General features: G+C 46.5%; 1 protein-coding gene across 6 annotated transcripts in view; it reads left to right on the top strand.

The window, feature by feature from the left end:
• The window catches only part of SLCO3A1 (solute carrier organic anion transporter family member 3A1), a 126267-nt gene that overhangs the window by 76572 nt on the left and 34988 nt on the right, over positions 1-14707 (top strand). For all 6 annotated transcript variants that reach the window (XR_011904869.1, XR_011904872.1, XR_011904873.1 and 3 more), the window contains exons 4-7: positions 2420-2683; positions 9993-10157; positions 12099-12297; positions 13217-13355. Coding sequence is in view for 1 of the 6 variants with exons in the window: in XM_072345743.1 (XP_072201844.1) it covers positions 2420-2683; positions 9993-10157; positions 12099-12297; positions 13217-13355 (767 nt within the window). In the remaining 5 variants the exon portion in view is untranslated. The remainder of the gene's footprint in view (positions 1-2419; positions 2684-9992; positions 10158-12098; positions 12298-13216; positions 13356-14707) is intronic.

Genomic DNA, 14707 nt, shown 5'->3' with positions numbered 1-14707 from the left:
CATGGGAGGAAATCTGTTGAGCTGCCATCCCCAGGACGTGGGTTAAACGGTTAAATCAAGTCGTTTGCAAGTTTCCTTTTTGTTCTTCAAGAACCTGCAAATTCTTATAGCTACCTGCACTGTACAGCTTTGCCATTAGAGGGCAATGTGTAACAGGCTTTTCTCCACTGCTCCCTGAACCCTGTGGGCTGCAAACCTAATGCTTCCCGTTGTCACCTTTGAGGGTGTGCTCCAGTTTTGTGATGTTGCTAATGCATCTTCACAGGATGCAGCTGGATGCAGTTCATCCTTGCAGGGATCAGAACCGTCTTCTTAGTCTTGTTAGTGTATGGCAGCTAGAGAAATCTAATATCACACATGCAGGAAAGAAGCCCTCTTTTTTGATAGCCAAGACTTTTAGATGTGGTTTGGTCAAAAACCACGTGGCCTGTTTTCATTCCTTGTAAAGGTATACTAAGCACTCAAATGGTCCTGAAGGCAGAGGAGCTTGCTTGAATGTTGTTCCACATTTGACCATTAAAGCATAATTTAGTTCATAATACGGGTGTGCAGAGGAAGATTCTCCTCCTTCCATTGGGTTAAGCTGTGGAACCACAGGGCGTGAAAAGTCTGCAAATGAGTTCAGAAACAACTGGGTGAGGTTATAGAAGAAGAAATGAAAAAGGCACTACAGCTGGCTTATAATGTCCCCAAACCACAAATTGCAATAATTACATCAGGAACATGTTGGCTTTATTCTTGTACACTTTCTGGGCTCCACCCAGGCAGGATGCTGGCATAGGTGGAAAGTCAGTGAAATCTGACTGTTTTTACATAAGATCATTGCCTTGTGTTTAGAGCTCAAAGAGACCCAGATAAATAAGGAGCTATGGAGGAGAGCGATGTGGCATGGAGGAACTGTGGCTCAGCAGGTTGTAGATAGGGGACAGTACTTTCCAGCTGGCTTTGGCTGTGGTCCATCATCATCATGCAGAGGTTGGGGCATGCGTGGCCTCATCTTATTTTTGAATGGAAAAGAGATTCTACATTACAGCTGGAGACCAAACTCCAGAATGTGAGTCTGTCCTGCTCCCTGTTTCGGACCGAAGGTGTGGGATGCCAGGGCACCATATGGCACAGCCCTCCATCCAGCACCTGTACAGGAAGGGGGTGTGAGGAAGTCCTTTGTTTACATGGCTCTTCTTGTGGCTGTGTTCCCAGGAGCCTGAAAAGATGTTCTTTCAGGCAGGAGGAAATAGCAGCAGAAAAATTCAATCCCTCCAAAAGACTATTTTTCAAACTTTATATATATTTGAGTGCTGCACGTTATTTCCCCTAAAGAAAAAAAGAGTTTCCTTCTGTCTCTGCTCGAGAGACAACTTGATTGCCTCACTTGAGACAGATATATCAGTAGCCGTGCCCAGACAGACACGGTGAACAGAGCAGCTTGTTATTGCAGCCACATGGAGCCCAGTCTCCCAGTGAGCCAAGTCCCAGCACTGGACACCCTCCACCAGTGCTTAGTGGCCATGGCAGTGGGGTTGCTGTTGGGAATACAGCATCTGCTCTCCTGTTGCTTACTTTTTTTCTCATAAATTGATATCGGTGCTCTCTCTTTTCCTTATCTATGCTGAATGGCAGCCAACATGATACCTTTGCCTTTTACTCTGCTTTTCTTCCTTTTCTGATGCTATCTCTACGTTTCCAGGCTCATTTGTCTCTGTTCTGATATTTTTTACATCTTGTAAATATTTCCCAATATTTAGGAGCCTCCACATAATCACAGCTGCTCATAATGCCCAAATATCCAAAAGGACTCAGGTCAGTGAATTCAAAGCAAAGTCCTGAGCTGGATGAGGCAGGATGGAGATGCAGCATCCTTGTCTGTGCCACTTCTATTCCATGCAGGTCTTTGCATGTCAGCTATATGTGTTTACTTTTCTTTTGGGCACTTCCCAGTCTTCATGCAGCCTCAGGTCGTAGGTGAGCACAGGTTTCACATCACGGAGCCCATGTCAGTGTGCACTGTGTTGCAGTATGCATCTCTTGTACACATCAGCCATCTCCATAACCAGTCAGCAGCTTTCAGGGAGGGCACTGAGGTTTTTTCAGCCATTTAACCCTCTGGGCCAGTTAGACCCAAAACCTCAGTGCCAGCAAAGGGGACACTTGATACATGGCAGCATCCTAGAGTTGGCAGAGCCAAAGACCCTGCAGAGAGGCTCTGACTATGGGGTTTTGCAGAAACTGGTGCCACCAAGATAGACAAGGTGATGGGCTGCTTGTCCTGAAGACATCTTGCCTGGGGAGATCTTCATGTGGTGGTAGCTCACACGGGATGGGTGTAGGATGCTCTTTGGGACCAACAGACCCCCTGCCTGTAGGATCCATTGCGTTCCCTCCACCCAACTAAACTACTGACTTATGTTTGCTCTTGCAGGTAAGCTGGACATCACCCCAGACGACCCTCGCTGGATTGGTGCGTGGTGGGGAGGCTTCCTCCTCTGTGGTGCCTTACTCTTCTTCTCGTCCCTGCCCATGTTTGGCTTCCCACAGTCCTTGCCCCCAAGGCCGGAGCACGCTGGGGAGAGCGAGCAGGCCATGCTTCCCGACAGGGACTACGAGAGGCCCAAGCCGAGCAACGGGGTCCTGCGGCACGCACTGGATGCAGAGAGCAGCACAACCTGCTTCCAGCAGCTACGAGGTGAGGCACTGGCTCTGCTCACGTTTTCTGTGGGAGGCAGAACAGCTGGTTGGATTTATAATTGGGCTCTGATTTGGGCTATCTACCTTTACCGAGAAAAAAACCACGAGCCTCGTATACTGAGATGTCAGTCCCTAGCTTCTAATTATCTCTGGTATTGTCCTCATTTTAAAGACAGACTTTGTTCCACTTGAAAGATTTTTCTTAAAATACAAAGCTTCAGAAATCCATGATAGTCCTGTAGAGCTGATAAAAACAAAGGGGCACACAGTCGCGCCAGCAGGCTGCAGTCCTGCTTCCCTCTGCCTCTTAAAACAGAGAGACAGCAAAGGCAGACAGAAGAGATGGGGAACTCCCAGCACTGGGGCAGCAGCGGGGCCAGTGCAGCCCCAGAAACAACACAGCCTTTGAAGATGGGGAAGAGGGAGATACCAGCCCAGAATAGATACAAAGCAGCAAGGCAGAAAATGGCTTGTAGCAGACGAGAATAAAAAAACCCCATTTCACGTCCTTTAGTGATGTCAATGAAACTGGTTCTAATTAAGGTCAGGTAAAGATCCTGCATTGTGCAGGAGTGTGGGCACATCTCCTTGTTCAATACACTGCAAGAGAAAATCCTTCATTTGAGAGGATGAAGAAGTACCAGTTTCTGTAGCACTGGTGGCTTCTTCCCACTCTCTGTCACTGTGGCAGAGCAGGTTTTGTTATTGTCTGTCACATTGTGATAACTGGGGACAAAATCACTTATTCCCTGTGCAGCTGCCATAATTGGGAGTTGAATGAGGTGGATGTGAGAAAGAAAAAGAGCCTTTGGGAAAATAAAAAAGTATTTGCTCTGATATAAAAAAAATGCCTTGAATAGTTGATGCGGTTGTTCATTAAGGGAAGGTCAAAGATGTGAAATATTGACTTGATGAGAAAATTCAAACGGAAGGAAAGGTAAAAAGACAGATTGTTTGAAACTGTGTCACCGGAACAATTGTTTTTGCCTTCCTGTCCTCGCTGCGAGGATTTTCTCAGCTTTGGGAAATGGGCATTTCCCATGGTACATCCATCTGGGTGATTCCGTGGCTTTTTGTTGTGGACTCATTGGAGCTTCTGTTTCTGGCTGTTACATTTTGGCATGGGTTAGAAAATGTTGCAGGTTTTCATGCAGAGGAATAAAAGAATGTGGGATGTCCTTGATGCATGGAAGGGTGGCAGTTCTGCCTGGGGATGATGCAGAGCAAGCTGACTTGCAGTGAGGCCACAGAGGTGGGTGCCACAGCAGCTACTGCTCATTAAAGTACGGATATTAAAATCCACATCCATATGCTTCAAAGTATTGGTTACATCAGGAGGCACCACAGTCTTCCACGTTACTCTTGTCACTGAGGGTAAAGCCCATTCAGATCAGTGAGTTCCAGAAGTCTCTTTGTAGTTGGACTTTGAAGTAAATTTACATCACATCAAATAAGACAGGGAATGACCTTTTTAGTTACGCCTTTGAGGCTGTCACAACTGACATGGTTTTGGTAGCTGGCATCTTCTTTCAAGTCCATTGGCACTGTTGTCTGAGTCAGAACATGGCCAGGAGTCACAAGAGCCCTCTAGGAGATGAGCAGACATGGATGACAAGGCAGGACTAACCTCACCCATCTCTGATGCAAAGTGCTGAAGGTGGAGGTTTTAATCTTTCTGTGTATAAACGTATATTATTTTGCCAGCAGCTGAAAAATATATATGCATCCCTCTGTGACAGGGGCTCATATCTTTGATCCATTTGCTGATTGTGTAGTTTCCTCTGAGGAAAGTCAGACCTGTTTATTGTTTTTCCTAGGATGAAAAGGAGTGATAATTGTATACAGAGGCTAAAAATATGTATGTACACATACAGTCATATCTCCTGGCCTGTCGTGGGCTTGCAATTTGTATGTGTTTGAGAAGCTGAAGAACAGAAGATGTTCTGTTCATGGGGTTGTGGGTGGAAGCATTCATCAGGGTTTGTGCGGTCAGTAACTCCAATACCTGCTCTATAAGTGTTGTCTCTGCAGCTCCGTCCTGGGCAGGTGTGTGTTGGGCATCAGTCCATGCCTGCATGGAGGTGTATGGTTATCCATCTCTTGTGCATTGTGTGGAAAGGAGAGTTTATTCTCTGGGCTTTGTGTAAATGGGCTGTAGCAACAGTGCATCCTTTGAGGCTGAACCAAGACTCATTTTTGGCTATTATGTGGTTCTGATGTGTTGTTGTTGTTTTTTTCAAGCCTTGCAGCAACTGCTGCAAGTGAGTGGCTGTGGTAGGAGGGAAGTAGGGCAGTGTCACCTGGGGATGTGCTCCCAGCTGGGACATGACTGTCAGCTGGTGTCAAGGCATGTGTGACGCATGGGAGGATGCTCGAGACACCCCAAGGTTTGCTGAGAGACAGTGAGATGGAGAGCTGGGTGAGATTCCTTGGCTTTAGCATGGAGAAAACTGTGACTAATATAAAAGCAACCATCTTCTGCTTCTTCATGAGGAAGAAACAGGTTGTCTTCCATAAAGCCTGAGGACTGTGCTGGAAGGTGCTTATCATCTCCAAATGAGTGAATGAGCGCTGCACCATTTTAGGTGATTACTATTCCAGTTAAGCAACACAAGTCCATTTGGGAGCACAGGGAAGTGAAGGATTAATAGCAGGGAGAGGATAGATAAATGCTGCCACTGATCTTTACTCATATGGCAGCCTGGCAGGGTTGTTCCAGCCCAGCACTCAAAGTCTGTGAAATCAGTCCCTGCTGCCCTGAGGGCACAGATTTCCTTTCATACCTCTGTGCTGCCCCAGGGACCTCTGTGCTGTTGGGGCCGGAGATGACGCTTGGCTCTGGCAGGGCACCTGTGCCCTCTGCTCGTGTGTCTGCCCAGCATCTGCCCTTTGCCTGATGCTAACACGCCGCCTCTAACACACCACCTGCTCCAGGACGTGCTTGGAAATACACTGTCAGAATGAGTTTTGTTGCAGGAGAATATCCTCCATCTCTTTGAATTTGAATGGTCGATTCTGCTGATATTCGCTCTCAAACGGCTTCCTTGGCTTTTCCTTTAACCCTTCTGAGACATTCCGCTCTAAATGCATTTTGTTTTCAAATTGTTTAAGCTAGAAACTCATTGCATCTGTCTAGAGAGATGGAAAAAATGTAAAAGGATTGAAATTGATATGGAATCCTTCAGCTTTGGAGAGAGAAATTCATTCACAAGGAATTAAAGGAAAACCTACAGTGGAATTAAATGAATCTTGAAACTACAAATTCCCTTGATTTGGAAACATTTTGATTTCCACCCAGCTTCATTTCCAAGAGTGTAGGAGGGCTGAGATGTACAGCTGACAGCTGTCTTGTCTTCTGTTCGGATCCTTCTTGCTCTGTGCACCAATCTGCTGAGTACCCAGAGGGAGGGAGAGCTGTTCTGCATCCTGGGTTTCTCTCCCCAAAAGTGCCCTCTGGTAGTGCTGGGCCAGAAGCTCCCAGCTGTGTGGGAGTCCCAAACCATGGAAAGCATGTATTCCTCAGGGAGAGCTCATAGGATTGCATGAGATTAGCAGCTAACACAATTAGTTCTAAATGCACAGCTTTAACGAATCTGAGAATATCACAGGTGCTTCCAGTCCTGTCTCTCAAGAAGCCTGTTTGACACAAGTGTCATCCTCTTCCTTCTGTGATATTAATTTTGCCCAAACCTTGTGGACTTTGATATATTAAACTCACCTGAGTTACCTCTAGTAACTCTTGCCTTATTCCATCTTCTCTTTTATAGTGTCTACCTTTTTCCAGCAGGTATTTCCTTCTTGCTGCCTGCACTTTTTTGTTTATCCTATATTCCTCAAGCAAGGTGCAGATCTTGCCTTTTGTTTCCTAATCAAATCTGACACACTCTACCTGCATTGCTGTTAGAAAGGAGTATTTTGGATCACTGCTAAATTTTGCCTTCCCCTCATCGCACTGTCCTAGGTGGACTGGGCTCTAAACCTCCCACTAATTTATTACTTCGCTTTCTGTGTTCCTCATCTTTACTGCAAATTGAAAACATGTCTCTGTAGGGTGCTCCAACTGGAAAAAGGGGCCTTGGTGATTGTAATGCTCCAAACAATTCATTTCAAGCACCAACATGATGATTATAGTTTGTCGTTTCTGGAGAGTAGTTAAACCTCATGTAATGAGGTTGCCAATTATTCCCTGTACTCCCCGATGTTTAGTGACAAATCAAAGCTACTTGGTGTACAGAAGTACATTTGCTTGTTGAGCCCACAGTCTTTCACCCTCAGCAGGAGAGGATGCTTCAGGCCTCTACAGCCAACATTAGGGCCTGGGTGTTGCTTATGGTGTTACAAGGTGGGAACTGGAGAGATTAGCGGGGGTGGCAGAGAGCTGTGGGACGTCTTCCTTGATCCCTTCCAACCTGAACGATCCTATGACCAAATGCTGTAAGTGGGAAGTTTGAAGTGTTGGGCATAAATGCTTCAGTGAAGAGGATGAGATTCTACTTCTTGGTGTATCTTGCAGTGGGAATCCCTTTTGTAGAGCATGTTGGGTACATTGGGATGAGGACGTTATGTTAAATGATCTGGTCCTTCTGACTATAGAATCTAGATTCAAGGGTCATCTAGTCCAACTGTCATCTCATCCCACCGTGCCCCCTGACCACGTCCCTCAGTGCTACATCCACATGGTTCTTGAGCACCTCCAGGGATGGTGACTCCACCACCCCTCTGGGCAGCTGCCCAGCCACTCTTTATAAGAAGAAATTTCTCCTAATATCCAGCTGTGGAGGGCGAGTCGTTCTGTGCCTTGTGTTGATACAGCTTGCACATTCTCCAAGAGGCCTCTTGAGACTATTTTAAATCCTAAAGTCCTTTCTCTTTTCCCATGTGGTGAGTGGAGTTAAACATCAGATTTATAACAACGTCTTGGAGCTGCAAAACAGGCAGCTAACCTTTTGGGCTAGAGCACACATCCAAGTTCTGATTGAGTCAGCAAGGCTCAGGGTAACATTCATCATGACTTCATGATGACTGGGATTGGCTCCAGGGGAGACGCTGTTGTGCTGGGGCTTTCCTGACCCCCTTCAGACATTTTCCATTCCCTCTTCACACCAGGCTCCATATGCCAGGCAGCTGAAAGCACATCGCTTCAGTCTATTGAGAGAATTTTAAACTTCACTGCTGACTTTTAATCTTGCTCCCAGAGGTATTTCACCCCAAGAACTGAGACAGATAAGGCAGCAGCAGGTGTCAAATGAATCATCGTAACGGGTGGCAGTAGCAAGATGAAAGGATATTCATTTCTTTGGGGAGCCTCTTGTCATTTTCCTTAGAAAATAAAAGGGAATTAGCTGGCCTGTGCTGAGGGGTGGTGGAAGCTGCCAGGCTTTGCCTACTTTGTCTTTGCACTCTTTGTATTGGGTTTTGTATCACACCCTCCAGTGGGAACGTGGCCCTGTTGCATTATAGGTTGTCCAGATGTGCAGTAAGGATGGACTTCATGATATGCAGTGATTTGATACCAGCCTTGCCACCTTCAGCCATAAATGTCCACCATCTTGAACTCCCTCCTGCAAAAGTCAGGCTGTCATTGTTATTATTTGGTGGACAAAGTTACAAATACACCTCTGCGTCTTTACGTTTGAATTGGCACAGAGCTGCATCTCAAGGAATCCATTAATCTTGTACAAATTGAACTCCAGGGGCAACAAAAGGCAGTAATGCCTTAAATATGGCTTTCCAATCTCAGCTCTGCCCACTCCACCTTCACTTTTTTTCCCCCCCCCTTCTTTTCCTGGCAAGATGGGAAGGTCTGTAGGTGGCCACCAAAGAACTGAAGGAGGCAGCAGGTGGTTCCTGAGATCTGTCCATGTCTGAATCACCGTGGCTTCTCCCTCTCTGTCTCTTTTTATTTTTATAGTCCCCTTCTACTAAAAAATGCTGTGCCTCCCGCACCTTCATTATGTTCAGCAAATCCTCAGGAAGCAAGAATTTTATACAGCACAAAGAAAAACATTTATGCTATAAAGGGACTGGAAACTGTGGAGTGGCCCTTTCCAAAAAGGTTAGATCAAACCTAATTATAACCTTATTTTTCCCCCAAAGAAAGAACCGTGGGGACCCAAGCAGAGCCTTGACAAAGAGCCATGCATTTGCTTGCTGAGGCCAACGCAATTAGATTTTGCACCAAAAAAAAAAGAAGCCCTAAGGGAAAACAGAAGCCACACCAGAGAAATCTGTCATCTGCTAGACCCTGGTACGCCAGAGGGGGGTGGGAAATGGATTTTCAAAATGCAAATAGGGGCCCATTGAGGCTTCACTCCACTTCAGCAGGGTAATTTTCAAACTTAATGATTTTCACATTTAATTCAGGAAGAAATTAGTCATCAGGTATTGAGACAAAGCAAGGCTTTCTCCTGTACTGGGATGTTTTCCTCTTCAAGCTGTGTTATCTCTGCCATAATTAAAATGTTCGCTGAAGTAGAAAATGTGCTATCTGATTCATTAGCCAGATTTCCCTTTGTAAGGTAACTTGTGTTTGCTTATCGGAAATAGAGACGGGCTTGGAGAAGCGGACTCTGGACACTAATGATTCGGGAGGGAGGAGCAAGGGATCAGGAAACTAAAGCAGGTGTGTGTTACACAGTAAAGGGCTCAGTGTGTCTCCTGCTACCCTTGCAGCCACCATGGCTGCTGGTCCATGCAGAAGGTGATGTTGATCTACTCAAGGTCAGGCATATGGGAGCATGCAGCCTAATGTGCCTAATGTCCCTTAACCCACTAGCGGCCATGCCAGCAAGCTAAAAAGGAGAATTTCAGCTTGCACCCAAACGTGCTGCAAGACACCCCTTGGCAAGCAAGGCAGTGTTATGGAAGAAGTAAAAAATGAAGCAAATTTGGATGGAAGGAAGAGGAAGGGCCAAATGTGAGCTTGGATTGCTTGTGTGTCAGAAAGCTTGAAATAACACGTGGTGCTCATCAACTGGCTCAGTGTTGTTCATGGGTAGCAGACAGGGAGAGAAGGGGAAAGAAGGCTGGGTTTTGCTGGACGTCTCTGTGGAGGAAAGAAATTGGTAAGCATTGATCCTTCAGAATTTCAATGTAAGCTGTAACATTTAAGAAGAATGACAGGTGATTTCTTTTGCACCTCCCGGTATCTGGCTCTTTAGATGGTACTTGGTTCTGGTGTTGCCACTTTTCAATCAGCTTGTCTGTGCATAATGCAAATGTTGTTTTAGTACCATGTGTTTCTTCTATGGAGAGCACCTTGAGCAGAGCCTACACAGTAACACGTCTCCCTTCTCCCTCTCTTCTAGTGATCCCCAAAGTAACAAAGCACTTGCTTTCCAATCCTGTCTTCACCTGCATCATCCTCGCAGCCTGCATGGAGATAGCTGTGGTGGCAGGCTTTGCTGCCTTCCTGGGGAAGTACTTGGAGCAGCAGTTCAACCTCACCACCTCATCTGCCAACCAGCTGCTGGGTGAGTAACCATGGCACTGCCTAGACTCCAGCATCCAGAGGCATTGATAAGCGCTCAGCTTGTCTGCTAGCTGCAGCCAAACTCTTTGATAAGGCTGCCCAAAAGGAGACTTGCCCAGCACCCAGAAGCATGATGGCCCTGCAGCATCCAGAAATGCAATAGCTTTGATGTACAGCAGAAATCCCAACCCACTTGGGCCGTTTGGTTGCCTAAGAACACAACTGCTTGTCAAGCTACAGGGCTGCCCATCTAACTACTTCTTTCCTGGTTCAGGTATCCCAGATTTCTCCAGCCTGTGTCCATTTGGTTTAGGAAGCCAAGTTTCTCCTGCTAGTCCCTCCTTTCCCCTTGTACTGGAGATGACAGGACTGCAGTCAGCAGCTTGAATAGCCAAGCTCATGCACTTTGGTTGTCTTTCAAATTCCCCTTCTCTTTGAGCACTCTATACTGCTGCTGTTTTCCAGGTACTCTGTATTCCTCTACGTTCAGTTGTCCTCTGTCAGGATACTGATGCACATGCAGGATCTTCATTTATTTTTTCCTGCTGCTCATTTCCAAGCAGTCTAGTGATTTGTTTATGACATCCGTTCTCTCAGCAGCACTCATTTAAAATATCTGCAAGTTAGTTTGGGGTTATGTGTAAATACAGATCACCAGATGGGCATCTGGCAGTGACCTCTCAAAAACCGGGACATCATGAAATGGATGGATCTTAATATCAAACTAAAACACTTGCAAGCTGCTCTCCTGACAGTTACTTATTTTCCCATTGAATTTTGATATCTTTTGGTTATGGCTCAGTTTTCCAAAAGAAACAATCCTTTGCTGTCAACATTGTCTTCACACAGAGGTCTGAAATACGTTGGATTCTTTTGTCCTTCCTGAAAATTAAAGGCTTGGCAAAGGAAAGCAACTTTGCTGTTGACCCAGTGGTGGAAGGAAAACCACTGCAGTGTTTGATGGAGGATGCCTGGCCAACCGGCATATGTACAGCTGGCTGGACTGCAGAGTGGGAATTGCCTTGAGCCAGAGCATGTCCTGCCTCTGACCCAGCGGGGGAAAGGGAGACTTTGATACTTCCCACTGTCCTCGCAGCAACTTGTTTAATTTAAGCAGCATTGCTGCCAGATTTCCCAGGTGGCATTTGTAGGAGTCCATAAATGCCAGGATTTGGATGCGCTCCTGTGCTCAGCTTGGGTAGGTAAGGTTTGGAGCGTAACTGGCAGCAGAGGGATTAAATTGAACCCAGACAAGTATAGTGTGATAATGCTTTTCTGTGCCTGAAAAGTGAGTCACTTCTGGCAGTGATTTTGCATCTTATGGTTTAAGAAGATTCTATAAGGGAGGTTTAATATTTTCTAATGCAGCTATTGCCTAATCTCTGAAAATCAGAGTACTTTGAAGTGTACCAAGCAGGGTTCACCCAAAGTCTCTAGACACCTCAGAATGTTCTTGACTTTTCTAGCTGCCAGTTGTCACAGAAAGCAGTAGAGATGCTGCTGTTTGGGTTAGGATGGGCCAATCTCAGCAATTTTGCCATCCCCTTACAGTATGGATGAAAACTGCAAGAAGATCCTGGTTCTCCTATGCAAGGCAGAGTATCCGTTTGCATGCATTCCTCTCTGCTGGGCAGCCCTGGTTGTACCTTAACATGAGTCCGGAGTGAGCAGCACAGATTTAATTGTGCAGTGCCCGAGACACAGACAGCATAGCACAGGTCAGTGACTTGCTGTTCCAGTCCAGACAGGGTCTAACACTGCCAGGTATCACAGCCTCTGTGGTTTGGGATTTGTTGATTTAACAGGAAGAATATTCCAGGGACTAATAAATACCAGCTTGGTGCTACTCCAGTAGTGGATGCTTAGAACGTTTCACCTTGTGATAGTGTTGTTCACTGAGTATTATCTGCACTTGTTGCTAGCTGATTTTTTCCTCTTGCAGGGATGACAGCAATCCCATGTGCATGTCTGGGCATATTCCTGGGTGGCCTTTTGGTGAAGAAGCTCAGCCTTTCTGCTCTGGGAGCCATCAGGATGGCCATGCTGGTGAACCTGGTGTCCACAGCTTGCTATGTGTCATTCCTGTTCCTGGGATGTGACACAGGACCTGTGGCAGGGGTTACTGTTCCCTATGGAAACAAGTAAGTCCCCAGAGTTTCAGGATCTCTCCTCCAACCAGCCAGCAAAAGGCAAATCTCACTCAGCCTTGCCAATAGAAATGTTGTGTTATTGTCCTCCATGAGCAGCCTTCAGGCAGTGCTGGCCCATGAGCAACCATATGAAGCAAGCAGCTTAATGAGGGCCATGTCAAACAGTGCTCTCACTCTGAGGGCTTTTATACCACACATCTCTGTGAGAGCTGAGTGCCTACAGCTGACAAATGAGCTTTGTGAAAAGCAGCAAAACTGAATGTAAAGGTGCCAGACCCGATTGTGAACCAGTGGCCACCTTTGTAGTGCTGGGTCCACCACACCATCTGGTTTTTCCTGGCTCCAAGGGACACACATTGCTTCGTTCGGTTTTTGAAACGCCTGAGGGGAATTTGCAGAACCGTGTTTTGCAGACAAGGAAATTCAGAGATGGTGGAGAGAGCATTAATGGCTCCAGACCCGTTTTCATGGGAGAAGTGAGGCACCCAGTTCATTGTAGCACTCACAGGACTTGGAGAGAGTTAATCTGTATTTTATTTTCTGGTGCTTCTCAGCATACAGTAGTGACTGTTTTGAAGATGAAACCTTCAGGCTCTTGGCTGCTCACTGTTGTAGAAAAACAGAGCCCTTCCCTGGGCAAGTCTTTGGGGCTGTTTATTGGAGAGGCCGCCCAAGTCTCACATTAGATGTCCTGTTGTGGAAAGATGGTGGCCAAGGCATTTCTGTCCCCAGGAGAGACCGTAGCCTGGATTTCTTCAAACTGGGACCCAGATAGCCTGCAGTCTGCTTTTTGTAATTTGTTTGCCTTATCTGACCCCCTTCAAAGCCATGTTTATGTGGCACCGATTAGAAAAAAGCTGGCTGATATCGTTACACTGCCTGTTAATTTATCTTTCTGTTTCTCTTACAGCTCAACTCCAACCTCATCTCTGGACCCATATTCCCCCTGCAATAACAACTGTGAATGCCAAACTGATTCCTTCACTCCAGTCTGTGGGGCAGATGGGGTCACCTACCTGTCTGCCTGCTTTGCTGGCTGCAGCAGCACAGTAAGCAGCCTTCTCTCAGTATCTCTTGTCTGTAGGAATGAATCTGTGAGAGCTTAGCACATATCTGGTAGAGCAGCTCATTTGCAGTCAGTAGTGGTTAAACCACCAAAACTCAGATCATCCTTAGCTGTTTTTTGCTCTGGTGCAAGAATGCCTTCCTGCTCTGGCAGCAGCGTGCTAGGGTCATTCTCAAAACAGGATGGCTTTTCTTTTCATCCTTCTGCTCCTCCTTCAGGTTTTCCCCTCAGTATTGAAGCACAGGAACACAAGGGGAAACGTGTATGTGTGTCCTTTGGCAGAACCCAAATCTTCTGCACGAGCTGCTGGCCCAAGCTGTGGGAAAAGTTTCTCTCTCCTCCTGCTGCTCCCTATCTCCTCAGTTCGCCATCTGACTGTGTTTAACCCTGCTCAGTCTTTTTTGCTCTCTTTCCCATGTCTGGTTTCTAGATAGATGTGACCAGATCCCGATTTCCTTCACTCTTACTGAAGATTTCCCTCCACTTCTCTTGTTTCTCTCTTTCACTCCTTTGCTCTGAAGCAATGGCAAGAGCAATTGTCAGGAGAGCCGATTCTCCATCCAAAGGCATTCAGCATTTCTCAGTTCTCAGGAGTTTATTCCTTTGGAAAACTCCCAAAGACCAAACCATCTCTGTGTAAAGACGTGGAATTCTTAGCAGTATCTAAGAAGTCTGGATTTCCATTTTGTGCTGCTGAAATGCGAACGTCTCCTGAGTTACACCATGAGCGAGTGGGAGGTGAGCTTGGTCACAGTGACCACTTGCAGCTGCCACGTGCATTTATCCCTCCATGGCTGCATCCTTCCTTTCTGAATAGGCAGCAGAGATATGAGCTCATTGCTAACAACAGCGAACTCTTGGTATGGATGACCCAGGAGCTCTCACCTCTTCTCTCCTGAATTCCCACTCCGGTCTTGAAGATGCACACATCCCTTTGACAAGAGGGAAGTGCAATGGATTCAGGGTGCTTTCAGCAACCCCAAAAGGGACTCTGTGAGAGTGTGACCCAGGCCACTGTACATGTAAAGGCATTACCTTCTGCCCTCCTCTCAACAAGAGACACAACACTTGGAGCAGTAACGTGATGATTTTAACAAGAAGGCAGCTTGTCCAGGGCACGCAGAATAGTGTCTCACCAGTTCCCTGAGCCCTTAGCAAGAGTACAACCAGTGTCATTTGTGTCTGGAGTGCAGGAAGAGCCACCTTGCTGTGTGACTCAGGGCAGAGCTCTGGCTCCTCTGGAAGGAGCACAGTAATGAAAATTCAGCTCTGCCTGTTCAGTATGCAGCTGCCTGACCTCATGCTTCTTAAGAGCAAACCTCCAAGCAAGAACCT

Source organism: Excalfactoria chinensis, chromosome 10 (genome assembly GCF_039878825.1).
Source record: "Excalfactoria chinensis isolate bCotChi1 chromosome 10, bCotChi1.hap2, whole genome shotgun sequence".
In the NCBI taxonomy this organism is placed as follows: domain Eukaryota; kingdom Metazoa; phylum Chordata; class Aves; order Galliformes; family Phasianidae; genus Excalfactoria; species Excalfactoria chinensis.
The sequence above is the reverse complement of the archived record's forward strand: the minus strand, read 5'-3'. Positions and strand labels throughout refer to the sequence as shown.